Source organism: Penicillium bovifimosum (genome assembly GCF_028826915.1).
Source record: "Penicillium bovifimosum strain IBT 22155 chromosome Unknown utg000003l_segment0_segment0, whole genome shotgun sequence".
NCBI classification, from domain to species: Eukaryota; Fungi; Ascomycota; class Eurotiomycetes; order Eurotiales; family Aspergillaceae; genus Penicillium; species Penicillium bovifimosum.
In genome coordinates, this window is record NW_026622712.1 from 1,380,135 (window position 1) to 1,408,088 (window position 27,954).

General features: G+C 50.1%; 12 protein-coding genes across 12 annotated transcripts; 8 read left to right on the forward strand and 4 right to left on the reverse strand.

Annotated features, from left to right (window-relative positions):
* Window positions 1–515: 515 nt before the first annotated feature.
* On the forward strand, window positions 516–867 carry N7515_003574 (uncharacterized protein; the record flags this gene model as incomplete). Its single annotated transcript, XM_056664318.1, is given in 2 exon segments — window positions 516–704; window positions 721–867. 2 exon segments carry the CDS (start codon window positions 516–518, stop codon window positions 865–867), a joined length of 336 nt encoding a protein of 111 aa, XP_056523375.1.
* A 289-nt stretch (window positions 868–1,156) lies between these two features.
* N7515_003575 (threonine aldolase family protein) lies at window positions 1,157–2,242 on the forward strand (the record flags this gene model as incomplete). The annotated part of the gene is made up of 1 exon (XM_056664319.1): window positions 1,157–2,242. The coding sequence occupies one exon, from the start codon at window positions 1,157–1,159 to the stop codon at window positions 2,240–2,242; it is 1,086 nt and encodes a 361-aa protein (XP_056523376.1).
* A 360-nt stretch (window positions 2,243–2,602) lies between these two features.
* On the forward strand, window positions 2,603–4,780 carry N7515_003576 (transcription factor domain-containing protein; the record flags this gene model as incomplete). The annotated part of the gene is made up of 5 exons (XM_056664320.1): window positions 2,603–2,634; window positions 2,691–3,274; window positions 3,326–3,905; window positions 3,959–4,304; window positions 4,367–4,780. 5 exons carry the CDS (start codon window positions 2,603–2,605, stop codon window positions 4,778–4,780), a joined length of 1,956 nt encoding a protein of 651 aa, XP_056523377.1.
* An 851-nt stretch (window positions 4,781–5,631) lies between these two features.
* Window positions 5,632–6,216, reverse strand: N7515_003577 (uncharacterized protein; the record flags this gene model as incomplete). The annotated part of the gene is made up of 1 exon (XM_056664321.1): window positions 5,632–6,216. One exon carries the CDS (start codon window positions 6,214–6,216, stop codon window positions 5,632–5,634), a length of 585 nt encoding a protein of 194 aa, XP_056523378.1.
* Window positions 6,217–6,403: 187 nt separating this feature from the next.
* Window positions 6,404–7,930, reverse strand: N7515_003578 (uncharacterized protein; the record flags this gene model as incomplete). The annotated part of the gene is made up of 5 exons (XM_056664322.1): window positions 6,404–6,713; window positions 6,766–7,303; window positions 7,374–7,410; window positions 7,460–7,479; window positions 7,537–7,930. 5 exons carry the CDS (start codon window positions 7,928–7,930, stop codon window positions 6,404–6,406), a joined length of 1,299 nt encoding a protein of 432 aa, XP_056523379.1.
* Window positions 7,931–8,343: 413 nt separating this feature from the next.
* N7515_003579 (alkene reductase) lies at window positions 8,344–9,884 on the forward strand (the record flags this gene model as incomplete). Its single annotated transcript, XM_056664323.1, has 4 exons — window positions 8,344–8,601; window positions 8,771–8,971; window positions 9,037–9,471; window positions 9,552–9,884. The coding sequence occupies 4 exons, from the start codon at window positions 8,344–8,346 to the stop codon at window positions 9,882–9,884; spliced, it is 1,227 nt and encodes a 408-aa protein (XP_056523380.1).
* A 467-nt stretch (window positions 9,885–10,351) lies between these two features.
* On the reverse strand, window positions 10,352–11,623 carry N7515_003580 (Zn(II)2Cys6 transcription factor domain-containing protein; the record flags this gene model as incomplete). The annotated part of the gene is made up of 1 exon (XM_056664324.1): window positions 10,352–11,623. One exon carries the CDS (start codon window positions 11,621–11,623, stop codon window positions 10,352–10,354), a length of 1,272 nt encoding a protein of 423 aa, XP_056523381.1.
* Window positions 11,624–12,838: 1,215 nt separating this feature from the next.
* N7515_003581 (uncharacterized protein) lies at window positions 12,839–14,694 on the forward strand (the record flags this gene model as incomplete). Its single annotated transcript, XM_056664325.1, has 2 exons — window positions 12,839–14,571; window positions 14,625–14,694. 2 exons carry the CDS (start codon window positions 12,839–12,841, stop codon window positions 14,692–14,694), a joined length of 1,803 nt encoding a protein of 600 aa, XP_056523382.1.
* A 479-nt stretch (window positions 14,695–15,173) lies between these two features.
* Window positions 15,174–19,423, forward strand: N7515_003582 (putative xanthine dehydrogenase HxA; the record flags this gene model as incomplete). Its single annotated transcript, XM_056664326.1, has 4 exons — window positions 15,174–15,413; window positions 15,467–15,670; window positions 15,732–17,689; window positions 17,740–19,423. The coding sequence occupies 4 exons, from the start codon at window positions 15,174–15,176 to the stop codon at window positions 19,421–19,423; spliced, it is 4,086 nt and encodes a 1,361-aa protein (XP_056523383.1).
* Window positions 19,424–21,855: 2,432 nt separating this feature from the next.
* On the forward strand, window positions 21,856–22,851 carry N7515_003583 (uncharacterized protein; the record flags this gene model as incomplete). The annotated part of the gene is made up of 1 exon (XM_056664327.1): window positions 21,856–22,851. One exon carries the CDS (start codon window positions 21,856–21,858, stop codon window positions 22,849–22,851), a length of 996 nt encoding a protein of 331 aa, XP_056523384.1.
* Window positions 22,852–23,279: 428 nt separating this feature from the next.
* Window positions 23,280–24,506, forward strand: N7515_003584 (GAG-pre-integrase domain-containing protein; the record flags this gene model as incomplete). The annotated part of the gene is made up of 1 exon (XM_056664328.1): window positions 23,280–24,506. The coding sequence occupies one exon, from the start codon at window positions 23,280–23,282 to the stop codon at window positions 24,504–24,506; it is 1,227 nt and encodes a 408-aa protein (XP_056523385.1).
* A 1,257-nt stretch (window positions 24,507–25,763) lies between these two features.
* On the reverse strand, window positions 25,764–27,950 carry prm1 (pheromone-regulated protein PRM1; the record flags this gene model as incomplete). Its single annotated transcript, XM_056664329.1, has 1 exon — window positions 25,764–27,950. The coding sequence occupies one exon, from the start codon at window positions 27,948–27,950 to the stop codon at window positions 25,764–25,766; it is 2,187 nt and encodes a 728-aa protein (XP_056523386.1).
* Between the last annotated feature and the right edge of the window lie 4 nt (window positions 27,951–27,954).

The window sequence follows — 27,954 nt, forward strand, 5'->3', positions numbered from 1 at the left end:
TAGGAGAATTGTATGCATCATCCATGGCACGAGAGAACTGTATACGTAGCTAAGCACGGTATAACACAAAATAACAGAGTATCAAAAGATACTCAAAAAGATACTCAAAAAGATACTCAAAAAGATACTCAAAAAGATACCCAAAAGATACGGTATCATTATTTGAATACTACAATTTTTGGACTATGTATTTATTTAGAATACCGTAAAAATGTAACACTTTTTCGAATACTACAGTGGTGTTCCACAAGTATTTAACCTCCAGTACTTTGGGGGCCAAGGACCCACTTTTAATATTGCCTGGCAGAAACCTCGGGAATTCGAATTCATCCAATAGGTGGGGACGCACGAGGTTTGGCTAGCTGAATAAAGTAGGCGGTCTAGATAGCGGTCAAATTTTAAAGTGGGGGCCTAAGTACTGGAGGTTAAATACTTGTGGAACACCACTGTATATCACACCTAGTACTGTCTTCTGACGGTAATATTACGGTATCCTAAAGTCTTGGTCGGCCGGCATGGCTGCGGCGCGGCACATATCCACGCTGCCCAGCCCAGATTGGGCCGTCGAGACCCGGCACAGTGGGCGGATACACAAATCGCCGAGCCAGAAGAGCCCTGGCGCCTGGCGGTCCTTTTGGCTTAGCGGGGCTAATGAGTCCGAGTGGGATGCCGAAGAGCGGGCTCGGCGGCGGATCCCGGACTATGTTTTGAGCTACACAGTGTGCCCCACTCGTCTATTTTTATTCTGGCGAGCAATTTTGGCCAGGTGATATCGCCGAGCACTTGTATCACAACACCCCGACGCTGAACTACACTCCTATCCAGTCCCAATGGGACCATCTGATGCTGCGCGACTTGAATGACTGAATGAGTGGGAAAGGGGAAGACACATGTACAACTACCGCCGGTTACATGATAAGAACCGGAAATGGCGGCAAGGGATTTCCGATTGACAAATCTCGGGAATAAAATGACCACATTCCCGAGAAAATTATTCCCGTGTATTCTTTCCCGGCCTATTTAGATGTGATTCAAAATTTCGAACCGTTCATATTTTATTTGGTTTCTCTCTTACATTCCTCAGAGCTCAACCTTGGATATCCATCTCGTTTGTTGTATTGAACCAATTGCAGAAGCAGAAGCCTGATATCCCGCCATGCCTTCAACAAGCTTATGCCAAGATGAGGCGTGCCCGCCATACAGCCTTATGGATGACTACAGCGAGGGAGCTCACCCACAAATACTAGAAGCTCTCTTGCGAACAAACTCTACGCAGCAAGTCACATACGGGAATGATGAATACAGTATCGCTGCCCGGCAGTTGATCCGCATCAAAATCGACTGCACCGAAGACGAGGCCGATATCTTCTTCGTTCCCAGCGGAACCTCCGCAAACCTCATTTCAATCGCCAGCTGCCTAAGGCCTTACGAGGCCGTCATTACCCTGGAATCAGGCCACATCGCCTCCAAAGAGGCAGGTGCAATCGAAGCAACCGGCCACAAGCTCATCCTCGTCCCTGCCGTCGATGGCAAGATGACGCCAGCGAACCTCCAAAAAGCAATCCAGCAAAATCAATTCTTCCCCCATATGGCCAAGCCCCGTCTCCTTTATATCTCTAATGCCTCTGAGACTGGCACTGTTTACACAAAGCGCGAGCTGAGCACTCTCTCGGCAATCTGCAAGCAATCGAACCTTCTACTTTTCATGGACGGGGCACGCATGGGCGCAGCTATCTGCTCGAGGAAGAATGACCTCACCCTGCGTGAGATCTTCGATATGACTGATATCTTCTGGATCGGCGGTACCAAAGCCGGTGCTCTGATGGGAGAAGCTATCGTCGTCAAGAAGCAGCTGGCTGACGGCTTCATCTTCCACCTTAAGCAGCACGGCGCTTTGTTGGCAAAGGGTCGGATCCTCGGAGTTCAGTTCACGGAGCTCTTCCGATCTGACTTGTTCTTTGAGCTCGCTACGCATGCCAATCAGATGGCGCAGAAGATCTCGAGTAACTTTGAGAAGTTGGGATATAAGTTGGCTGCGGAGACGGAGACAAACCAGGTGTTTGTGATACTTCCCCAGCAATTGGTTCGGAGACTGCAGGACAGATTCCGGTTTTATGTTTGGGAGCAGCGTGATGATGGGAACTCTGTAATTCGGCTTGTGACGTCTTGGGCTACGGATGATCTGGAGATCGATAAGTTCAATGCGTGGGTGCAACAGTGGACACTGGACACAATTGCTTAGTCTGATGTCCATTATATCCATTATGTGGATAAACTACTATAGAAGGCCCCCAACAATACTATAATAATAAGAATCAAGAATTCCTAAAACATATCAAAATTATAGATCGAGCTGGGTCAGCTGATCGCGCTAACCATTTTCGGACTGTGGGCTGCGATCCGGGTCGGCGAGTCATTGTAACTCTAGTTTCTTCACACGCGTATCGAAATAATTAATTCAATCAAGATGATGGTGGACATGGTGCAATTGCGCTCCTACATTGATCCGATGGCTTGAAATTGAGTTTCGATGCCCCACGACACTTGACAGCCACTTCTTCCTCACTCCAGCCCGCTCTATCGTTGCTAGCGTATTGGCTCGATGCGGCTGTCCATATCATGTGATGCTTGTCGGTGAGCTTAGACCTGCGGTTCAAGGCATATCAGTCATCTAATTGTTTTCTAAACAGACAAGCAAAGGTCAAATGCGTTCATGAAGGGCAACCGCCCTGTCAACGTTGCTTGAAGGCCAAGAACCCAGGATGTAGTTTGACAGACCCGCGCGCCTCGAAGCCAGGGACGCGGAAGGGTTCTGTTCCATTAAGAGCTCCGAGGAAGCGGAAGGCGTCATCTACCTTATCACCGGGGCTTGAAGATGCAGCAAGACGCGTCCCTGATATTGTACCCGTGGCTCGAGAGTGTTCTAAGGATCCTGTGGCAGCCTTATCATCTGCGACAATTATCAGCGCAGTGGAAACCTACAGGAAGAAGTTTCCAATCACCAATTTCCTGCATTATCCATCTTTGATATCCGACATATCGTCCGACGCCCATCTGGTGGACTCTGTTTTCGTCGCCTCGGTTCTCTCTTTGTGCGTGCGATTCATGAGCAGCGATGAACTTGAGGATGAGGATGTTTATGCCGACTATGCACGAAAACACTTGGCTCAACGTGTGCTTGAGGCCCCCTCGCTTTACCTTGCGCAGTCTCTCGTGATGGTCTCATTTTATGAGTGGGGCACTGGGCGACCATACCAAGCATGGATGTATAGCGGTATGTACTGGAAATTCGACTGGCAAGGGAACACTGGCTGATGAATAGCAGGAATGGCGACATATATGATCCAGTCTCTTCTGAAAATGGCAGATGATAGCATGGAACATAATCCTCAAGAATTCCATGCGTCCCAAACACAATACGAACAACTCGTTCGAACTTATTGGTGCTGTTTTGCCCAAGATTGCGAACTAAGCTCTGGGGCTCGTCAGCACTTCGCGCTATCATTCTCTCAAATCTCGGTTCCGCTTCCTATCAGTGATCGGGACTTCACATTTAACCATACGCCGAGCAGCAGGTTGATGCCTGCTGATATGAACAAAGATTGTGCTTCGGCAAGAAACCTTACAATTGAGCATGGTCTCACAATTGTCACTCGGGGATTCGATATATTCATTCGAATTCTGAGATTTGCCAACGAACACCGACGAGCGCTAGCTTCTTTGTCTTCGGACGACTCGGCTACATCGCCACTTCTGGTCATTTGGCAGAATCTCAAGGAGGAACTGGATGAATGGAGGTCTCTTCAGGATGTCACAGTTCGATTCCCAGCGACCAGTGTGCAGTCTCACGTGGCTCTTGGATATGGAGAGCTTTTCGCATACATCAATCTAGTCCACTGCATGAGGTATTGATCCCCCCTTGGCGAATTCTGATAACAATACTGACTTGCTTCTTTAGCATCCTATTCCTCCACCGTGACCACTTCTTATCTAACCTCAAACCACATTCCGACGTTTTCCACGATACAAATGACGATACGCAAGGCGAACCCGACACAATTAAACAGCTCTTCAAAGCCGCTCAACAAATAGGAAGTATCCTCAACGCCCTCGACGCCTCCGGCGCACCCGTCATGTCCCCGTATTCCGGCTTCAGCGTCTTCGTCGCCGCCCACATAAACATGTACGGAACGATCGCCCCACAGCGCTACCCGGGAGGCCTCGAACGAGCCGAAGAAGAGAAAAGCCGCAATCTCGTCTACCTAGAACGACTAAGCAAAATCTGGCCCGTAGGCCGCAGCTGGGTAAGTACTATCCATCCCGTCCGCTCCCTAGCCAGAACAGCCCCAGTTAATAGATAAAACAGTGGCGCACCGTCCAAGAAGCAAACCGCTTCTACGAAACCGTCAAAAACAACCAAGCTCACAGCGGATCCGGAATGCATAGTCCAAGAAGGTTTGCGCTAGCAGGGACCCTGGATGAATACGGCGACATTCGATCTCGTCCGAGTCGAGACGTACACGCGACTAGAGCGGCGACTGCTGAGTCGCGTGAGACGCAGAGCTCCGGTCCGCGGAGAGTGACCTCGTCGTCGCCGGGTCTTGATGGTGGGGGTGGGTTTCTTAGGGAGAGTGCGGCGATCGGCGGACATCATGATGTTGAGACCGATATGTTTCAATGGCCGTTTATTGATGGGTCGTGGTCCCTTGGGTTCGATACGGGGTTGGATGGGTTGTGGTATAACTCTGGTTTGTTTGATCCGAATCCAGGGCTTAGATGAAAGCTGCCATGTCCCGATGTTGTTCCAGTTGGGCCTTGTATTGGTAGGATATGTATCTACAGTCCTAGGTTGTTATGTGGTCTTGTCCGGTAAGGAAGGTCACCGAGGTTGTGATGGATCAAATATATACTACTGTGTACGGGATGGACACGATCATGGAAGCATTAATCGCTATGCTGGGGATTTCTGCCAACCTTACCTAAGACCTTAAAGGGTGAGGCTGCTAGTTATAATCTGTATAAATAATCTAGAGTGTGAGCACATGTCAGTAGAATCTATAAATCACCACCTTGGTTTTGGTTAGTTCCAGCGCGTTCTGTACTACCTAGTATACTGTCCAGATTGTTTATAAGGTGTAAAAGTGCCATATATTTCATCAACCAGCCAAGTGGCCGAGCAGTAACTCAGCCATCTTATCTTCCTTGGTCTAGTGGTGATGATTTCCGCTTGTCATTAACCCCGATAAGCGCGGGAGACCGGGGTTCGATTCCCCGAGGGAGAGATTTCTTTTTGCTTTTATCTTTTAGTTTTGTGGTAATGGTGTCACGTGTGTGTTGAAGCGAAAGCGAGATCCTGGTCCCACCCGTGGGCCGTGACCAAATGATGTTCATTTTGGCTTTGTGTTTATCATTTCTTTTGTTCAGTTTACATCTTTCCACTGCGAGTCTTGAGTCTTCAACGGTCGCCCAGTGGGCTGGCGACCACTATTTCTAGCTGTCGGCAGGCCTGACAGCACTCCGCATAGCAGCATACAGTATTCCAATAGAGCAAGCTAGTTACATCGGGCAAATGAATACATCATCATCATCATTACTTGAGAACAATTACTTCCCTCGTCTAACCTACTATATCTAAACAAAATCCCGGAGTATATACTCAACCTTCCCCGCCATCTCCTCCAACCTCGCCGAAATCTCCCTACACTCCTGCTGCCGCAGATGCCTCTTAAGCGACAAGGCCATCTGATCCAGCTCTCGCTCCATGTTCATAAACACACTCTCGAACGTAGACCTACGCTCACCCTCGCGGTGCCAGTAGGAAGGGTCACGGCTGATAAGTGCGCTGCCCGGTTCATTGGAGATCATACTAAGACCGATTTCCACGATGCGATCTGTGTGTAGGGAGAGGGCTATGACGGCGCGGGAGGCGTCGCTGTTGCGTTCTGTGTGTCGGTGGGCGGGGCGGTGGCGGAGGATGGAGCTTTGTGATTGTAGGTTGTGTTTAAAAGTGGTACATTCTTGGAGGAGGTTGTCTTGCCAGGAGAGGATGGCTGGCATCTTGTCTGGCGGGGAGTAGGTGGAGCTTGTGTGGGGGGAGGGAGGGAGGGTACTGTATTTATGGAGAACTGGGGGAATGGTGAGGACAAAGGAGGAGATAGAGAGGTCAAGGGATTGGTTCTGGGCATTGTTGGTTTGTTGGCATTGAATAAAGGGCATAGATGTTGACAAAGACGAGTGATAAGCCCTAGAATGCAATTGACATTGCACATACTGTGTAGTATTCATCGTCAAGGGTAGAGAGTAGAGACCAGAACCAAATGAGAAGAAGACCGAAAGAAAAGCTTTTATTAATTAATGACAGTGGGGTATAGGGGTATATGATATGAAATATGGAAGACACATGTTAGTGCGACTCAACAGTCTGCGAGACAGCAACCGTCTTCCTGATTCCGTCCTGGTTGAAGAAAGTATCCCCCGGCTCCGGGGCACCGGCAAAGGAAATGAGATGGCTCTGATCGCCAAAGTTGGTCGTGACCTTGTCCCACTCAGAAGCGATCTTGGAGCCGCCTGCGGACTTTCGTTCACTCAATGGGTGAGTCGAGCCTCCGGTCCGGTAGTAGGGGTCCGAGGAGTAATTCTTCTTGTAGTATGCCAACATGACATTGAGGACCGGTAGACAGGCACAGATCAGGCCGACGCCTCCCTCGGCATTACTATCAGACTGTCAGTAAAAGGAACATAGAATGGGAGGATAATGAGACATACCCAGACAAAATGACACATGTAAACATGATACTCTGATCGGTACTACCATTCAACACCAACACCAATCGGTAAAGACTGAAGGCAGTAGCCAGTCCACCGGCACCAAGCAGACCGATAACGCGCAGCTTCTTGTTGCGCGACATTTGCAAAGACCATGTCAACGGCAACGGGAGGACGAGAATGATCAGATCGCTGACGACACTGATCACGGAATCGGCGATCAGGGCGGCATTCTGATCGAGACAGCTTCCTTCGACCGCGTCGCCGAGCCAGTATTTGGGAATAGGGCCGCACATGCGGATCTTGACGATCAGGGCGACGACGTAGTAACAGCATAGACAACCGAGGAAAATGTAGATGAAGAGAACTTTGCTCTTGAAGGGTTTGAAGATGCGGATAAGGATCGAGAGGAGAGCGATCTTGACGAACAGGGCCATGGGGCAGTAAAGGATTGTGGCGATGTAGCAGAACTTTTTGAATTGAATTTGCTCATAGGGACTGAGATCGTTGTAGGGTATACCGCCGCCATGTTTGCCGACTAGAGGGAAGTATGTATGAGTATGGAGTTCCATTTCGGGGGATTGGGAAGTATAGATCTTAGTACTTACTCACGATACTAATTCCACAATATCCCATGAATAGGAGCTGTACACTGTTAGTTTCAGTCGAAGTCTTGTTCTCGACATTTACATACCCATGCGATCAAGCATCCGACTAGGAGAGTTGTTAGCAATTGTCATGAATGGGGGGGGGAATATAGGGCCAACTCACCATCTTCAACTCCCAGGGACTGCTTGAATCGAATTCGAACATAAAAACGCAAAGCCATAAAAAGAGTGACTATCGGTATACACAGACATTGTGTTACGAGATTGATGGTATTCAGCGCACTGCTTGGATTATCGACAGACATGGTGAGGTTGAAGTTGGTCTCCGTGCCAGCACCAAGGACCAGGAAACATAATAAAGGAACAGGATCGTTTGAGTATGAGGTGAAAATGAGGATAGGCAGGCCCAGGAGATCCCATCGGTGGAGCAAATACCTATCGAGCGGCCCAGATGGACCCACGTATGGCGTACACGGCTTATTGATGGCGATGATTGATCGGGGGAGTGTATCTGATCCACCATCGGCTTGTTTTCTGCGATGATCTCCACGACACATCTTTAGCTGAATGGTTCACGACGTTTCTGGAGTATTTCCGTGAGTCCGTGACAATCGATAGACCCTTGTTCGACTCCATTGTATCCATCACGACCCCACTGTGCTTGTCGCTCTTCCAATCACCAAAGACCCAGTTACACACAACCTCGTATTCTAGTCGATTCCAAGAATTTAGTTCTGACACCGTTGTTTTACCAGTGGATTTGCTGGGTCTTGGTTGTCTTGGTTGGGCCCTAAGTGAAGCCGAATCAATGACAGGTTTGACAGAGAACAATCGCGCTGTTTCGAAGATGATCGACATGCCAGGAATAGGGGAAATTATTCCGCTCCAATCTGTCAGATTTTTATTTCTCTAGAACTCCCCCTCGATAATTCACCATAGTTAAAAAGAACACCCCTCCATAGAAGAAAACATGACCATCCAAGATACGACCGGCAAACACTCTGCTCTTTTCCAACCCCTGACTATCTCCAATGGCAACATTACTCTCAACCATCGTGTGATTCATGCGCCCTTGACCCGCAACCGCGGGGAGCCATTGAATCCCATCAGCACCCCGGATCACCCCAATCGTATTTGGATCCCAGGAGATGCGGTTGTGGAGTATTACTCGCAGCGTGCGACCAAGGGTGGCTTGATCATTTCAGAGGGAATCCCCCCATCGCTCGAGGTAAGTGAAATAGCTAAAATCTCCCTTCAATTGTTCCTGTCAATCCAAATTAGGCAATCCGTGTGTCTCATCTCATTTCCCACGAGACCGGACAAACCCGCCTGCCAAGCATCCGCCACTCCTCTATTTTCTATTTTTTTAAATCGAAATTAATCACTTTCTGAGACAGAGCAATGGAATGCCCGGAGTACCCGGTCTATTCACCCCCGAACAAGCCGCCGGCTGGAAACGCGTCGTCGATGCTGTCCACGCAAAGGGAGGTATCATCTTCTGCCAGCTGTGGCACGCAGGCCGTGCCACAATCCCCCAGATGACCGGAATGCCCGCTGTCTCTTCCTCCGCTAGCGCGTGGGACTCCCCGACAGAATGCGTCAGTAGTTCACTTCCATTCCCTCTACTGGTGGGGAATTCTCGTATACTGATACCCGTCCCTAGTACTCCCACCCGCCTGTCGGTGCCACCGAGCCCGTGCCCTATGCGAACCACCCACCTATTGAATTGACTGTGGAACACATCAAGCAGACTATCGATGATTATTGCAAGGCCGCCAAGACGGCCATGGAAATTGGCTTCGACGGTGTCGAAGTCCATGGTGGAAATGGGTATCTGCCGGAGCAATTCTTAAGCTCTAACATTAACAAGCGTCAGGATGCTTACGGCGGGACTCCAGAGAAGCGCTGCCAGTTTGTGTTTGAGCTGATGAATGAGCTGGCTCAGACGATTGGCCAGCAGAACCTGGCTATTAGATTGTCACCGTTTGGTCTGTTTAACCAAGCGCGTGGGGAACAGCGCTTGGAGACCTGGACTCATCTGTGTGAGGGTCTGAAGAAGGATCTTCCATCGCTGTCATATGTCAGCTTTATCGAGCCGGTATGTTTCCCGTTTGTCATTCTTGCTTCTTGTGCATCGTGCTTTCTATCAAATAACTCACTGCTAACCCGTTTACCTAGCGCTTTGAACAAATCTTCGGGCCCGAGGAGAAAGACAAGTTCCTCAAAAGCTGGGGTTTGATGGACGTGACCCTGGATCGCTTCCGCAATATCTTTGGTTCCACTCCTTTCTTCTCCGCTGGCGGCTGGGACGACAAGAACTCCTGGGGAGTGGTGGAATCTGGTAAATACGACGGTCTTCTCTACGGCCGTTACTTTACCAGCAATCCGGATCTGGTACACAGACTGAAGGAGAAGATCCCAATGGCGCCTTACGACCGTACTCGGTTCTACGGGCCGTTTGAGGACAACCACTTCCATTACACTGATTACCCTACTGCGGATCAGCAGTAGAGGGTGTTGCATTGTGATGTACATAGCGTAGCGATGAGAAAGTATATAAGGGATATAGAGATTTGCGGTCATTCGAAGTAACTGCCGGGCTAGTATCTAACTACACGTAACTAACTATTGTCTCCAAGTAACTAGTTATGAAAGCTGGAACAGTGCATGGCGGCCTTCCTACGTCCGCGATTCCCGCGATTTCATATACTAGTACTAGGTAACAGGTCTCCATATAACTAACGCCGGAACTAATGCGCGTCTACATGCATAGATCAATTCTTTTCGCCCCGATAGTCGTCGATCCTTCATAGCCAAAAGAAATAGGAGCTCAGGCCAAATGGTCCCCGAGTCCCCGACTGACCTAACTCGGACCGGGCAGGATCGTCCACTCCGCCCGCGTTTCTGATGTTTTCCAATTTGCATTTGTCGCCTTGGTGTAGCGCAGAAGAGAATCAGCGGGCGACACCAATGGGGATTCAAACCCAGTCAGATATATCGCAAATAAAATTCACAGGCCACTCAATCCATACATGCAACTCAGGTCGAAGGGACTTCCGAATTCCTGTGATGACATGCAGATCCCAGCCGGCCATAAGCCATGAAGACCTCATGAACTTCAGAAGGATACACCAATAAGCAAGGACAATCAGCGAGAGCGGCTCCTTCTCCTCAAGAAGACCGATGAATTCCTGGGGCAGTCGGTATATCCACCCAACGACTGATGGCATCAAGGTGACACCATCTTTCCCAGCGTGTCGATAACGGTATGCTTGCTCAAACATATCGAGCAGATTCTCAATCGCATTGACGTACATGTGACATGCGGAATCCTTGCCAAGTTGCACTTCCACAAATCTCTGAACCCTTAGAATATAACTTCGATGCTCCTGAAGCTCCTCCAATAAGAATGAACTGATACCCTGGACAGCAGGGTCTTTCTGAATCTCCAAGACACCAGTAAATATTTTCTCACGACTCGACCTCAAAATCGACCGCACACCTCTCATGAGAACTAGCCATTCGGCCTTTCCTGTCTCACTGAAAACAAGATATTCACCAGGCCTCGGTCCGTGTCCAAAATAGACAAAACATACCAAAACAGTCGACATATATATTGGCTGACAGTTCCCTTCGTCAAGACTCGACAGAATGGCAGACACAGACTGAATGCCAAACGTGAAGTGGTCATCTGCCTGCATGACATACTGGGTGCGCAGCTCGGGGTGGATATGGCCGAGATGCAGCGCCGCCAGAGCCAGTATGAGATGAAAGATTGACGGCGAGGAGAATCCCCATTGCGGAATATGAGTCTGCCAAACTCGATTGTGGTCGGTTGCTTCGTCGGTTAGAGTGCGGTAGGTCTCTGTGACGAAGTGGTGGAAAAGTCGTAGGTCGGTAAATGATAAAGTGTCATGGCTCTGCAACGGTGGACTGGGAGCATTGTCTTCAGCCACTGTAGTGACTACCTCGGGAACTGGCTGGACTGAATCGTGCTGAGGATTGCACTCAGCAGATCGATATTTGGAAGCCTTGAAACGATACTGTGTCTTCGGAGGCACGGGTGTGGGTGGCCCTGAAGACGACGGAGCTGATGGTGTAGCTGTAGCCGACTGGAAATCGCACTCAATTGCATGGTGGACGCATTTTGAGCATGCTGGCTTCTTTTCATCACACTGTGTTTCGTTAGTAGGGGTTTCATGAAAAGTTTGGTTTCCTGCCCGGAGAAAGTCTCTCCTAAAACAAATCATGGACCGGAGAATGTCCAGTATCCCCAGATGACTGATTCTTCTTCTTTTAGCCGCCCCAATTCAGATGTATCTTGTGGCAGCTGGTGTGGCTTGTGGGCAAAGACTCCAGGTGTTGGAGTTTATGAAAAATATGAAAAAGTGCTCACTTTTATTCGCCTCCTTTTACAGTTACCACAGCCTGAGCGAGATTTATGATGCGATTTTCGCGCTCGGATCGTATTCTGTGTGCCTCCAGCTTTCACCATGATCAGGACGTCTGCACGGAGACTGAGAGTATGTGAGTAGACCGTTGTCGTATTCGTTTTAATTTTGCCGTTTCGGGCTCTGCTTGGGTTAAACCCACGTGATCGTGAAGTATACAACCTACAACCAGGAAATGCAATGAGAAAATGGAATACACATGAGAATTATTAGAGAGGCTGACTGGAAGGGGAAAATGTTTAAATTGGCTAAATATAGGTTTTAGCTCGTGCTTGCATTTACAGTTGTAGCCGATCCTTGGAATCATTACACTTGGACCTTGGTTCTAGTATCTGCCTAGACATAACTATTTGCGTCGATGACTCGATTGTTTGGCTTTTCCATGTTGCCAGGTCGGCATCAGCATGTAGTATGTGATGTTTTGTCTAGGTAGCTCTTTCCCTCCTTTCCATAGCTTAGAATTTGCTGTTTGTTTTGGAAGCCTTCATAGGCAGGAGCTCTAGTAATGAGTAGTAGTCCTGGCTCATGAACTACACCAGGGCAGCTACTAGGATGGTTGTGAATAAACATAATCAATTAATTATATGAACCGTAGTTACCGTACTATCATCCAACTCGATACCCGCTTCCATTTTTGAAACCTCACAGTTATGCCTTCCATCCGATGAGGTCATTTCGAGACACGCGGCGATGCAGGGCTGAGTCAGCACCCTATATTTCAGCCTCAGGCAAGACAACAAAGGAACTGGTATCCCTATCTTGACTCGGAGAACTGATATCAAAGGCTCTATTCAGCTCAGTCGTCGGAGCCGAAGGAGGGAAATTACCTCGACTCGCAAACCTTTGGGGATTTTGTCAATTCGGTCTTCATTTCCATCGGAGATTTTCTCGCCAAGACTGGGTTGACCAAATCCGGAGTCATTCAAGGCGGAGTTTCAGGAGAAGTGCGTTGCCGTTCTCTTTCTTCAAGTTTCGACAGGGCCTCTACACAGGGTCTCCGTTGAATGTGGAAAGATGATTCCTCATAGGAGCACCGCTCTCCTGTCTGTAATTGTTTTCGTCGCGCTTTTGCTTTTCATCTTTTCGGCCTCTCCGGCCCCTGATGTCGCCGGGGACCAAGCAAAAGCCACAGGCCCAGCCAAGTTTGTGCCCACACCAAAATTACCGTCGTTAAGCACGCTTCGCCTACCGTCATTCCGCCCTCCTTCCCACGAGCAGCCCGAGGAACAGAGCAATAGCACGCACGGAGAGTCAAAATGGTACAGCACGCTCGAATGGCTGAACCCGTTCTCCTCGTCCATCACGTTGGATGAGGGTCGCTCGGTCCTTCCTCCCCTTCGCGAACGCAGACCGATTTACACATACTACAACGCCAAATACAATCCCAACAAATCCAATGGCAAGGATCACAAGGAATTGCAAAAAGCCGACGCGGAATTGCTTCTCGCGTGGCGTCGGGCATGGTTTGCGCAAGGGTTCAAGCCTGTAGTATTGACTCCAGGAGATGCAATGAAAAATCCCAGCTATGAGATTGTTCAAAAGTTAAAACTCGCTCCCAAGACGGAGAACGAGGTGTTCGGCTGGCTTGCGTGGGGCCACATGGGAACCGGTTTGCTCGCGGACTTCCACTGTTTCCCCATGGCACGATATGATGACCCCATGCTCTCGTATCTTCGCCGTGGAAGCATCCCAGAGTCAATCACGCGATTCGAAAACCTCAAGAATGCGCTTTATGCGGCTGACAAGACCCGAATCGATGCGGCCATTCAGAGCGCAGTTCTGAAGCTCACCGATCAAACACAGTCCTTTGTTGACCTGATCGAACCGGAAATGTTCAAGGCCGAATCACCGAGCGCTCTGGCCTTCTATAAATCCGGAGCCATCACATCTCGCTACCCCTCCGTACATGAGAAGATAGGCCAGAACCCTGCGAGCGGCCAGCGGGCTCTGGTCCAACTGATCAACTCCCATCTACACAACAACTTCCAAAACTCTTTCCCTGCCGGATTGGCCGTGTTGAAACCATTCCCTCAACATACCACCGCGCTGGTAGAACCTGCGCTCCGGTTGGCAAAGGCCCTCATCCAGTGCCCCGAGTCGCCCATTCCCGAGTCATGTCCACCAAATCTCCCCGAATGCCGCCCATGTGGCTCTGCAAAGCAACCCATGCGTATCAGCCAGCCCTCCACCTACAAGAACACTACCTTCCTATTCACCATTGGCACCCTTCCTCACCCCTACACCCTCATTAGCTTGAAGAAGAGCTCGGAGGAAATCACCACACCACAAGTTCGCCGGGAAACTGGGCGTGACGAATGGCTGTACGAAGTGACCAAGGATGACCTTGGTCCCGAATTAGGCTCTTCGTCCCGGGGAGTCATCTTCAAACAGGTTGTCGCAGGAGAAGATGCAGTTGGCACTTCACTTTGGATGACGGTGGAGTCTCTTCCCGCAGACGCAGGCCAGAGTCTCCCCGCGGAGCTGTTGGACGAGTTTGAATGGCAGTTTGGTTTCAAGATCCCTCGTGGGGGTAAGATAGATCCTGCAACCGAGAACAACAAGGAAACCGCCAAGAGCGCACAGGATCACACTCCTAGCGAGCAAGGAGTCGGTAAAGAGTACGAGCTGATCCGGAAGGCTCGCGAGGTGATCAAGGACAAGACGACAAACCGCATCAACATCAAGGATGTTGTCGAAGCCTGGAACCTCGCTGACACAGAGGTCTGGCGCTTCGTCAAGGCTTACCGGTGAGTTTTGATATATATGATTGTTTTGATGACTTTTGCTAATTTATCTACAGAGCCCGAAGCGTTCTCGAGCGTCAGAAATGGGAACAGGAAGAGAAAGCTTTTGCTGGTTCAAGGCCATGATATCATTTACTATTTCTTCACATGTGTTATAATTTTGTACTGGCATATTTTGGGGTTGGCGCGATTCAGAGGATACATAAAGAGATTCACCTATTATGATCGGACCTTATTGTACCTCCTATGAGTCCTAAATATACCCAGCTTTGTTTGTGGTTGTAGGGACCAATCAGATGCCAAGTCGTGAGTACGGGTGAGTTACGTCGGTCACCCGACTCGCGATCGGGCGGTGGCGATCCCCGCAAGATAACCAGCGGGGGATGGCCACCGGATATCAACCTTGGAGGCATCTTAACTGTTTGTATTTCTCCTCCCTTACGGATTCTTGGATCTTAGGACCTTCGCTTCGTGACTGAAAAAGGTCGCGAACCCCGCATTTCACAACAGAAGCAATATGAACATTTAAAGCTACGGACAACGCTATACTAAAGCTATCTACAAACAATTCTTGCTCTATTATACATCCTACCATCTCCAACAAAATGGCACCAGGAATCCTGAAGACGAACACCCCGGACACAGCTGAGAAGGCTGAGAAGGGGGTAAGCCTGACTGCACTGACTGAGGACTGGGATGACACCATTCGGTTCTACCTCAATGGCACCAAAGTTGCGGTAGACGCAATCAATCCGGAAGTCACTCTGCTTGAATACCTGCGGGGTATTGGGCTGACAGGCACAAAGCTCGGATGCGCCGAGGGCGGATGTGGTGCTTGTACGGTGGTGAGTTTTGGCGATGTTGGGTGCACGCACCTCTAGACTAACTTGGTAAACAGGTCGTATCCCATATCAATCCTACAACGAAGAAGATCTATCATGCCTCTGTAAATGCGTGTATTGCTCCATTGGTCAGCGTCGACGGTAAACACGTTATCACAGTCGAAGGAATTGGCAATGTGAAGGAACCACACGCGATTCAGCAGCGGATCGCTGTCGGCAATGGCAGTCAATGTGGTTTCTGTACTCCTGGAATTGTCATGGTATGTCCCATAGAGCTTTACTTTTGCCTGATTTTGAGTTCAAGTAGCTGACATCTTCAAGTCACTCTATGCCTTGCTGCGAAATAACCCCTCTCCGTCGGAGCACGACGTTGAGGAGGCCTTCGATGGGAACCTTTGCCGCTGCACGGGCTATCGGCCGATCCTCGATGCTGCCCAGAGCTTCAACTCCAGTAACAACTGCGGAAAGGCTTCAGCCAATGGCGGGTCGGGCTGCTGCATGGAGAAGAAAGGCTCAGGTGGCTGCTGTAAAGGGTCTTCTGCAAAAGACGGGGAGATCCAGGCGGTGGATTACACGTTCCCTGCGCCGGACTTCAAGCCATATAGTCCAGACACAGAATTGATCTTCCCGGCTGCTCTGCGGAAACATGAATATCGACCATTGGCATATGGCAACAAGAAGAAGAAATGGTACCGACCAGTGACAGTCGAGCAGCTGCTGCAAATCAAGGACGCTCATCCAGACGCCAAACTGATCGGCGGAAGCACGGAGACACAAATCGAGATCAAGTTCAAGGCTATGCGATATCCGGCATCTGTTTACGTGGGAGACATTCCCGAATTGCGACAATATACCTTGCACGATGATTGTCTGGAGCTTGGCGCAAACGTCTCATTAACTGACCTCGAGCACATTTGCGACGAAGCAGTTCAAAGATACGGTGATGCTCGAGGCCAGCCATTCAAGGCAATCAAGAAGCAGTTGCTTTATTTCGCTGGGCGACAGATTCGAAACGTCGCTTCCCCGGCGGGCAACCTGGCTACTGCATCACCCATCTCCGACCTCAACCCTGTTTTGGTTGCCACCAACACCATCCTAGTGGCCAAGTCTCTCGAAGGCGAGACGGAGATCCCCATGACTGAATTCTTCCAAGGGTACAGGAAGACCGCCCTGGCCCCCAACGCAATCATCGCTAGTCTGCGTATCCCAGTTGCGCAGGCGCAGGGCGAACACATGCGAGCTTACAAGCAAGCCAAGCGGAAGGATGATGATATTGCCATTGTCAATGCTGCGTTGCGCGTGACATTATCTGAGACCAACGATGTGGTCAGCGCGAACCTTGTGTTCGGAGGCATGGCAGCTATGACTGTGTCAGCAAAGAACGCCGAGGCATTCTTGATTGGCAAGAAGTTCACAAACCCTGCCACGCTGGAGGGTGTCATGAGCGCGTTGGAGCAGGACTTCAACTTGCCATTTGGTGTTCCTGGCGGCATGGCTACTTATCGGAAGTCCTTGGCTCTGGGCTTCTACTACAGATTCTACTACGATGTACTTTCAGGACTCGAGGTCAAAGCATCGGACTTGGACGCAGACGTTGTTGATGAGATTGAGAGAGCCATCTCTACAGGAGCGAAGGACCTTGAGTCTTCCGTCGCTTACCAGCAGAAGATCCTTGGACACTCAACTCCACACGTTGCGGCATTGAAGCAGTCCACGGGCCAGGCCCAATACACAGATGACATCCCTGTGCAACAGAATGAGTTGTTTGCTTGTCTGGTCCTCTCCACCAAGGCTCATGCCAAAATCCTGAGCGTCGACGCGTCTGCCGCGTTGGAGATACCGGGCGTCGCAGACTACGTGGACCACAGAGATCTTCCGAGCCCTCAAGCCAATTGGTGGGGGGCTCCCAAATCGGATGAACTTTTCTTTGCAGTTGATGAAGTCAATACAGCTGGGCAACCGATTGGTGTGATCCTAGCAACAAGCGCCAAGATTGCCGAGGAAGGTATGAGGGCCGTCAAGGTCGAGTATGAAGACCTCCCGAGCATCCTTACCATTGAGGAGGCCATTGAGGCCGAGTCTTACTTTGAGCACTTCCGCTTTATCAAGTGTGGTGATACCGAGGAAGCTTTCAAACAAGCTGATCACGTCTTCACTGGAGTCTCACGAATGGGCGGACAAGAACACTTCTATCTGGAAACCAATGCATGCGTGGTTATCCCCAAACCCGAGGATGGCGAGATGGAGGTCTGGAGCAGTACCCAGAACCCAACTGAGACGTGAGTCCAATTACTTCATATGTGTCAGCGCAAAAGCTAATTTTTTATAGACAAGCCTATATTGCCCAGGTGACTGGAGTATCTGCGAACAAGGTTGTCTCTCGTGTGAAGCGACTTGGTGGTGGATTCGGCGGCAAGGAGACGCGGTCCATCCAGCTGGCCGGTATCTGTGCCACTGCCGCAGCAAAGGCGAAACGACCTGTGCGTTGCATGCTGAACCGTGATGAAGATATCTTGACTTCCGGTCAACGTCACCCGTTCCTCTGCCGATGGAAGGTCGGAGTGACCAAGGAAGGAAAGATCCTTGCGCTTGATGCAGACGTGTTCGCCAATGGAGGCCACACGCAGGATTTATCCGGTGCCGTGGTGGAGCGATGCTTGTCGCACATTGATGGTGTATACAAAATTCCCAACGTCCATGTCCGTGGTCGGATCTGCAAGACCAACACCGTATCCAACACTGCGTTCCGTGGATTCGGCGGCCCTCAAGGCTTGTTCTTTGCCGAATGTTATATCTCGGAGGTTGCAGACCACTTGGATATCCCGGTGGAAGAGGTTCGGGCCACCAACATGTACAAGCCGGATGAGACGACGCATTTCAACCAGCCCCTGAAAGATTGGTATGTGCCCTTGATGTACAAACAAGTGATGGAAGAGAGCTCCTACCGCGAGCGTCGAAAGGCCGTTGAGGACTACAATGCGCAGCACAGGTGGTCCAAACGTGGACTGGCCATCGTGCCAACCAAGTTCGGTATCTCATTCACAGCCCTCTTCCTCAACCAAGCAGGGGCTTTGGTCCACATCTACCACGACGGCAGTATCCTTGTCGCACACGGTGGTGTCGAGATGGGACAAGGTCTCCACACAAAGATGACGATGATTGCCGCCGAAGCGCTGCAAGTACCTCAGTCGAGCGTCTTCATCTCAGAGACCGCGACTAACACCGTGGCCAATACCTCCTCAACCGCCGCATCGGCAAGTTCCGACCTCAACGGCTACGCCATCTTCAACGCCTGCAAGCAACTCAACGAACGCCTCCGCCCTTACCGCGAGAAGATGCCCAACGCAACGATGAAAGAACTAGCCCACGCAGCCTACTTCGACCGCGTCAACCTCTCCGCGCAAGGCTACTACCGCACCCCAGACATCGGCTACGTCTGGGGCGAGAACAGCGGCCAAATGTTCTTCTATTTCACCCAGGGCGTCACAGCAGCCGAAGTCCAGATCGACACGTTGACCGGTGACTGGACGCCTCTACGCGCCGACATCAAAATGGACGTGGGTCACTCCATCAATCCTGCAGTCGACTACGGCCAGATCGAAGGCGCCTACGTGCAAGGTCAAGGCCTCTTCACTACCGAGGAGAGTCTTTGGCACCGCGCCTCAGGTCAGATCTTTACCAGAGGCCCCGGTAACTACAAGATCCCTGGGTTCCGCGACATTCCGCAGGTCTTCAATGTGAGCTTACTCAAAGATGTTGAGTGGGAGAATTTGCGCACTATTCAGCGGTCGAGGGGTGTCGGTGAGCCGCCTTTGTTCATGGGCAGTGCGGTGTTCTTTGCTATTCGTGATGCGTTGAAGGCTGCGAGGAAGCAGTGGAATGTGACTGAGGTGCTTTCTTTGGAATCGCCGGCTACACCGGAGCGGATTCGGGTTAGTTGTGCTGATCCGATCATCGAGCGGGTGAGGGTGCAGCCTAAGGATGGGGAGAAGAGCTTTTTTGTTGCTATTTAGCGGGGCTGGTTAACTGTTGATTTGTGTGGGACCAATGGACTATTTGGAGTTTTCGTATGGGAGGTTACCTCAGTAGTTACAGTGTAGGGGAGGAGGCAATAGTATAAAAGATCAAAGGAAATGTAGGTGCAATTTGTGTGGAGAGTGAAGATTTAGATACATGGTCACTGGGTGTTGCTAGTTTTACGCTTTTTTGAGGGTTTTTTTTTGTCGCTGTCAAGGAAAAGTAATAGCGTCGGATGTACGGAGTAGAGGAGCATAGGAAAGGGGTTATTTACGTGAAGGGGTGTCGGACAATGAAGTTGTCATGACCTGAAGGCTCAGGCCAACATTCTGCCCCGGAACGGAGAATCTCAGATGCTACTCTCCGATCTATCTCGGAGCTACGCAAAGCTACGGTTGCACTCTTCTTCCGCTTCCGTTTTCCCACTTCCATTGCTCTGCCGCCTTCATCGGTAAGATGTCTGTTCACATCGTCTATCATGTCTACCGATTTGCCTATAAAGCAGCCTGTCTCTACATAGTTGTAAAACCACTTTGAATACTCTCTTTCACTGTCACCCCGACGACTTGAATACTATCTTTCAATGTCACATCTACTATTGCAATTGAATACGATCTTTCACTCGCAATATCTTCTTTCTCTGTACTATCAGTCGGATACCAGCTTCCAACTGTAGTACTATTCTACTTTCCTCTCAGAAGTGTGGTGTCCTTGCCTTACCCCTCACACCTCCTCCCAGCTCTACTCCTCTCCCATGTATCGGGTACTGTAGAGTCTGAGAACTACGCATTTTGCCGCCACTTCGTATTAACAAACCTTCGCAAGCTTCCGTACTCCGTACCAAAATGGCCAAGTGGTTCGCTCACAACATCACATGATGCATTACGCTTTACTTCCGAAACCAGCACTTCTACCCTAAACCTTCCCGTTTCCCATGTCATCACCATTCTTCAATATTCTTCAACTTTCATCTACCGCCCACTTCTACATCTATCTACCTCCAACCTCCTGCCTCTTCCCTTTCCTTCCTAGTCCGGTGAAACGTACTACTATCTTCGGCAACTTTTGATGGCCGTTCCAGGCCCCTGCAGCTTTCTCGATCTTCGTACCTATCAAGGTACTGTGTACGCCACATACCAAGAAACCTGCTACCAACGAGGTATCCTTCGTCGAGATCAAGACTGGCTCAAATGCTTCGAAGACGGAGTTTTCTTCCAAACAGGCAAAGTACAACGGAGCGTTTTCATGTATCGGCTCCTTTGTGTCCACCACCACCGATCCCGGAGGTTTTAGGCTGTTCCTCCTAAACTTAACAACCTACAATAACGCTCGCAGCAGTCCCCCCGAGCAAAGTCTCCCTTCGTACGTTGACTTTAGAGTCCTCGCTGCGATTCCAAACACGCCTCGATGGAAAGGGTGGTGGAGCATGTTGGCTAAGTATTATTATGATTGGTAACCACCACGCAGAAGATGTAAGTACCTTCGAAGGGGTAGTAGCCCACCCAGTCTCCCGTAACCTGCAATAGTCTACCGGAGTTGGGGGCGCGGAAGAGGTTTATCCATCGAGGCGTGTTTGGAATCGCAGCAAGGACTCTAAAGTCAACGTACGATGGGAGACTTTGCTCGGGGGGACTGCTGCGAGCGTTATTGTAGGTTGTTAAGTTTAGGAGGAACAGCCTAAGACCTCCGGGATCGGTGGTGGTGGACACAAAGGAGCCGATACATGAAAACGCTCCGTTGTACTTTGCCTGTTTGGAAGAAAACTCCGTCTTCGAAGCATTTGAGCCAGTCTTGATCTCGACGAAGGATACCTCGTTGGTAGCAGGTTTCTTGGTATGTGGCGTACACAGTACCTTGATAAGTACGAAGATCGAGAAAGCTGCAGGGGCCTGGAACGGCCATCAAAAGTTGCCGAAGATAGTAGTACGTTTCACCGGACTTGGGAGAAAGTGGATGAACACGACCAATTTGGAAGGCGGTAGTCTGACGTTTGGCCCACTCGTTTCCGCGCCAGACGAAGTAACGGGGGAAATCCTGGTAAAGGTATTTAGAAGGGAATAGCTTCATGGAAAAGCTCGGGGGTGTGTCAGGAAATAGCTCTCATGTGTTATGCGTACTAGGTACCTAAGCATTCTTGCTTAGTCATTGTTGTCTGACCAGATTGTGAAAATCAGACATGAAATCAGACATTGTTGTTTTTAGTTAGTTGGACAAATTGACCATCGTGAATTTCATCATACGTTTTGCCAAGACACATTATTTCTGTTAGTTATGAGCCCGGAATTGCTTCTATTTTGATCTTTTTTTTTCAAATTACTGGAAATCTTGCACTGTGAGCCATAGGCTGCGTGGAGAAAGACCCCGAAACGAGACGACCCCTGAAGCAACCAAAAATCAGAAACGAAAGGCAAAAAAACGTCAAATAACGATGCCGTACAACGACATCCCCGCGAGTCTGCATGCTCGTGTAATACTGAAGGATTCATCGAGTTGGGAGCTATGGCTCTTCGCTATGAAAGCGATTGCCACGTCACATGGCGTCTGGGATTTGTGTAATCCCGAAAAGGAGACCCAACCCGATCTCCCCGAACCACCGATTGAACCAACAACAGAGTGGTTAATGAAGACATATCCGGAAACGTGGGAGAAAATGGTCACCACGAAGAACGCGGATTATGATCGACAGAAGGCGACCTATGATAAAAAGATCGCCGGGGTTCATCAAATGGAGTGGGAAATTCGAAATTCTCTACACTCAAAGTATCAGGTCTTCATAGACCAGGATACGGCATGGGGTTTGATGCGTAATCTGCGTCAGCGACTAGCACCGGAGTGCGACCCTACGTACAAAGCGAGCCTCCGATCACAGTGGAGGAACCTGGATCGAGGTCTGGACAAAGGCACAGACATCGAAGAGTGGCTGAACAATTGGCAGTCGCTGCAGAGGAGATGCGCGAAAGCAGGGATCACCGAAGCCAAAGAGGCTCAGATCCAATTCCTTGAGGCTGTCTCAGTGATGTCGCCCGATTTCCATGCTGTGTGGATAGATTCAGTGGAGAAAAACTCTGCTGACGCAACGAAATCCTCAGCGCAACGTGATGCGGACTTCAACAATCTGATCCGCAGATACAAGGCACACTGGGACATCACCCATGGAAAGTCGAACCTGCAAAAAGGGGTATCCAAAGCCGTGTTCTCAACATGGCAAGGCCACCAAGAGGCTAACCATGGAACTGCGACGCCTAACAAGTCAGCTAGCAAAGCGCCCACAAAGAAACCTTCGTTTTGCGTTCGGGGCTGGGACGCTGTCTGGTTTGTCCTCTGGGTATGGAACCCAGCATTTCCATGGAAAATGTTTCCTTTGGGTGCCGCAGGGACAATGTCGAGTTTCGACCGGTTTCTTTGTGGGCGCTTTGCTAGCTGACTTGTTAGGCGTCGTAGTTCCAGGGTTAGCCTCTTGGTGGCCTTGCCATGTTGAGAACACGTCAAGGATAGATGGTTGATCGATACAGGTGCACAAGTGCACATCTGCAACAACCGGAGTTTGTTTACCGAGTTCAAGAAACAAAAAGCTCAATCCGAGTGGGTGATACAGAGACGATGGTGAGTGGAATCGGCACAGTCCTCATCAACGGGATTAACCCAGGGGATAAAACACCGAGGAAAATGATGCTCTACAGAGTCAAGTACTCGCCGGGGTTTCACACAAATGTGGTCTCCCACGGTCTCATGTTTTCGAAGGCCAGGGCGTTCTTGAATTTTGAAAAAAACTGGATACAACAAGATGGCATCCCAAGATACGCTGTCTACCAGGATCAAAATTTGCCTTGGTTAGTGCAACCACATCAGCCAATGGTTCAGGCTGTGAAAAAGTCTGCAAAAGAGCCCGCATCAGAAGCCCCCATCGAGATTTGGCATCGTCGACTAGGCCACGTCAGTAAAGAGAGGATCCAAAAGCTCTCTGAGATGACTGAAGGTGTCACTATAACTGCTGGAAGTAACCCTGAGAGGAGTCAGTCTTCACCGAACCAGGTATGCGAAGCTTGCCAGCTAACGAGTGCACCGAGACAAATCTCACGACGGAAGATAGACCAAGCCTATGGGGTACTCGGAAGAGTGCACTTTGATCTAGTCCAAAACCAACCGGCATACAACCGACATGTCTGGTTGACCCATTTTTACTTAGATGGGATCAGGTGTCACTTTGTCTTCACGCATGCCAAGAAGTCAGACTGCCAATGGGCGGTTAGAAAGTTCATCGCCTTGATCCGAAACTGGCTGGATGTGAGAGTCAGGGTCTTCCACTACGATAACGAACGCAGTGCTGGAAATGAGATGGAGAATATGATCGAAGCTGAAGGGTGCACTGTGGAGCACTCACCACCTGAGGCACCTGAGATGAACGGTCCAGCAGAGAGGTCTGGAGGCATCATCATCCAAGTCGGAAGGGCATTGATGAACGAAAACCCTGATCTACCGAAGAAACTCTGGCCAGAGACAGTGTATACATCAGCGTACATACTGAACCGCATGCCGACGAAGCTGCCAGATGGCAAATGGATCATACCTTGGATGGAATTGATAAAAAAGGCTGCACCAGATGGGATCAAAGACCAACGAGTCAACCTTTCAAATCTCAGGGTGTACAGCTGCTTGGCTTACTCCAGAATCTTGGATTCAAAGCGTGTTCAGTCCGACAAAATGTCTCCGAGAGCAGAGATCGGATACCTGGTTGGGTATATCTCAAAAAACCTATACAGGATCTGGTTCCCACACAAAGGAGGGCAGCACGGGAGAATCGACATTGTCAGAGATGCTGTTTTCGACGAGACACGACGATATAGCTCGACAAAGAAGCTCGAAACAGAAGAGGCTTTGAGCACGCTGACTAATGTCTTGTACGAAACAGGGAACTGGCCTGCAGTGTTAACTTCAGACCAAGCTCAATCTACTCTGCGCACCTACATGCGTATGCCGTCATCCATATCCCGCATCGTCCTGCAAGATGGTATAGAACATAGTACATACACAGCAGGGTCGCGATCCAAGTCTGCAAGACACGGAGACGCGGGACAGTGACGTGCGAGAGGTGCAAGAGGAAGAAACGCAAAGTGTCAGAGAGCAGACACCGGTTCCCACCCAAAGACCATCTAACGACATACCAATGACCCCTACCTCTATCAGTCCGACGCAGCACATACTGCCTGGATCTTTCCCATCTCCAAAACAGACTCCAAATTCATCAACAGAGGATGAAGGAGATACCGAAATGGCACAGGAGAGTGAACCAGTCCCGCCATCTGACATACAGTCTGCCGAGACTGAGGGGGTGGATGAGACTGAGGTCTCAGAGAGCGAGAGACAACTGCACAATGAGCTCTTGCAGACACAACAGCGCAGAAGATCAAACGGCATTGACACGGCCAATAAGATCCAGGCAGTATGTGCTGCGTCGGACTGATAGAGGTAGGGGTCATTGGTATGTCGTTAGATGGTTTTTGGGTGGGAACCGGTGTCTGCTCTCTGACACTTTGCGTTTCTTCCTCTTGCACCTCTCGCACGTCACTGTCCCGCGTCTCCGTGTCTTGCAGACTTGGATCGCGACCCTGCTGTGTATGTACTATGTCCTATACCATCTTGCAGGACGATGCGGGATATGGATGACGGCATACGCATGTAGGTGCGCAGAGTAGATTGAGCTTGGTCTGAAGTTAACACTGCAGGCCAGTTCCCTGTTTCGTACAAGACATTAGTCAGGTATGCTGCATAGTCTGGGTCTTGCCTTGGTTTCCGCGACCTTGATCCCGAGATGATATTGGCCGTGTCAATGCCGTTTGATCTTCTGCGCTGCTGTGTCTGCAAGAGCTCATTGTGCACACCGTAGAGGGCGCAACGATGGACAGAACAGTGATTGGAGAAGAGGAGGCAGAAAAGAGAGAAAAAGGAAAGCGGTAGAAAAGCCCGCAGAATACAAATCGGAGTATGATTGGTGCAGACAGAAAATTGGGAGTATGATTGGATTAGAAGGGTGGTGGAGCATGTTCGCTAAGTATTAGTTGAAGTTATTGGGAGATGTTAATGTAGATGCGAGCCCTGTGGACCGGTGGACTCTATGATAATTCAGCACCACTAGGTAACTATGCTAGGTTAAACCTATTGCATTCTTGATTTTCAGATCTATCTTTGCAGAATCATTAAACACAAGCAAACCTGTCCCATATAGAAACAAATGCGTCAAAAGGAAAAAACGCTTCAGATGGTACACAAAGGAGGAAACTACCGAGAGCAGCTCTGTCCAAAGACGACGGGACGAACGGAGACAGAAATATATTCCCATCACCGCTTCACGTCGTATTCAACATAGCTACTCCCCCTCAAGTCAGGACCCGAGTCCACTTGCAACGCATTCCCATAATTTCGCTGCCCAGCAAATCCAATCTTCTCATCTGCATACGACGGCTCGCTCCGCACAGGCGCGGAGCTTCCCGCATACTGAGAAGTGTTTCCCGCCATATTCTTCGGAACAGCAGTAAGAGGAACCTCAGTAAAGCCATTCGGATCCAGCGTCGGACCACCACGAGGAACAGGATCAAGCACATGACCCTGTCCTCCCTCTCCGCGATGCTTATCACGGCCCCAGAAAAGCATCATTGCGCGCGTGATACCGATCAGAGCGATGAAGACCCAGAGCAAGAGGATGGCAGTCGCGATGATGGTTTCAATGCGCAGCGCGGCTTCGAGCTTATTGATTACGCCGATGATGACTTCAGTGATTTTGTTGGAAGTCTCGTCGCCTGCATTGGCGAGGAAACTGTCAGAGGGATTTGCGCCGTCATCTATGCTGGATGCGGCGCCGGCGGAGAATGTATCGTTTGGTAGGGTTGGGAGGGAGATGTGTGCGTGCTCGGATACCCAGTTCAGACCCTTTTGCAGGGCCTCGGCTTTGAGGCCGATGAGGCACTCGTAAAGCTCGTAGACGGGTTCTTGGAGGATGGTTCCTTTGAAGGTCTCGTTGAGGGCGGCGGAGGTGTTGTAGATAAAAAAGTTGAGGGTTCCGTTAATGGCGTGCGTGCTGCTGTTGACCCAGCCAAAGACGTTGTGGTTCAGGTCGTTGTCCAGGTTGATGATGGCTTTGTTGGCGTCGGTGGCCCAGTCTGTCGAGGCGGCTTCGAGCGCGCTGACTACTTTGTCTGCGTATTGGCCTACCTCGGCGCTCAGTGCGGGAACGGTTTGCTTGATCGTGTGGAGGAGGATGTACTGGCACAGACAGCTGAAGAGTCCCGCTAGAGCCAGAGCAAGCACGAAAAGAGCAGGGAAAGACGTTGCGTAGGCAATGGCCCATCGCACGAGGATCTGTCGCCGGCTGTTGCTGAAATGACTTGCCGCTTTGATGCCTGCAGCGGCGGTGTATGGTCGGGAGACGATGTAGACGATGTCCATTGGATCGTGGGCTTCCTTACGCACCAGCTGGGAGCGTTCTTTCATTGAGCGCCACCGGCGGATTTCCTGCCATGCAATTGGGATGCACACCAAGATGGCCGCGACGATGAGGACGGCAATGAAGATTTTACGGGCCTTCAATGCCAGCGCGGCAATCTTGTTGAAGAAGTCGTTGATGCCATCGTTGTCGTTGCAGAAGGTCAATTGCTGTTTGGCAGGGACGGGAAGAGCAGACCGGTCGAAGCTGTAGGCGCCTAATGTGCTGTTGACTAGGTCCTTGACTTCTTGGAAGGGTGTTTGAAAGAGTGTTTTGGTGTAGTTCTGAATTTCTTTGAAATTGGGGAGGACGACATTGTCCAAGTCCTCGATCGTCCTGTTGACCGATGATGGCAGAGACAGGTTTTCCATCGCACTGATTGAGCTGTTTAGATTAATCGGACTAGGGTCATCTGAGAACAAGCTAGCCACTTTATTGATTGTCTCAAGAAATGAGTTCAGTTCATCTTGGTACTTGTCAACGGTACTCTCAATGTCGCCGCTGATATTCTTGAGGGTCTTGTCGATCCACTCAGTAGCTTCCTTAACCAGTTCAAGACCGGCGCCCACTGTCCCGCGGACAGCCATCGTGATAAGACAAGCATAGGTGGAGTACATCATGTTGATAACGAACCACAGGATCTCACCAACACCAGTGATGGTCATCAACAGCACGGACTTGAGAGCATTAACAGCTTCGTCAACTGAAGAAGCCACAAGCTCGTTAGTCCCCCTTGATAGGTAGTACGGCATCGAAGCCATCGCGCTACCCATGGACTCCACCGATGTGCAGGCAGAGAGCGCCTCACGCTTGGCGGAATCCATGTTCGATTGTAAGTCGCCAATCGCAATCAAAAGGCGAACGAGCACAAGCAGCAGTAGAATCGTCCATCGATTGATCCATACTTGTGAGAGCCGCGCCCGCAAGCCCAGATAAGGAGTGAGGCCATCGGGATGTAACGGAATGATTCGACCAGTGCTGGAGTCGTGAGCTCCATACGGCGGGAGCAGCGGGAATATCGACCGCTGAGATCTTGAGAATAGCATCGTG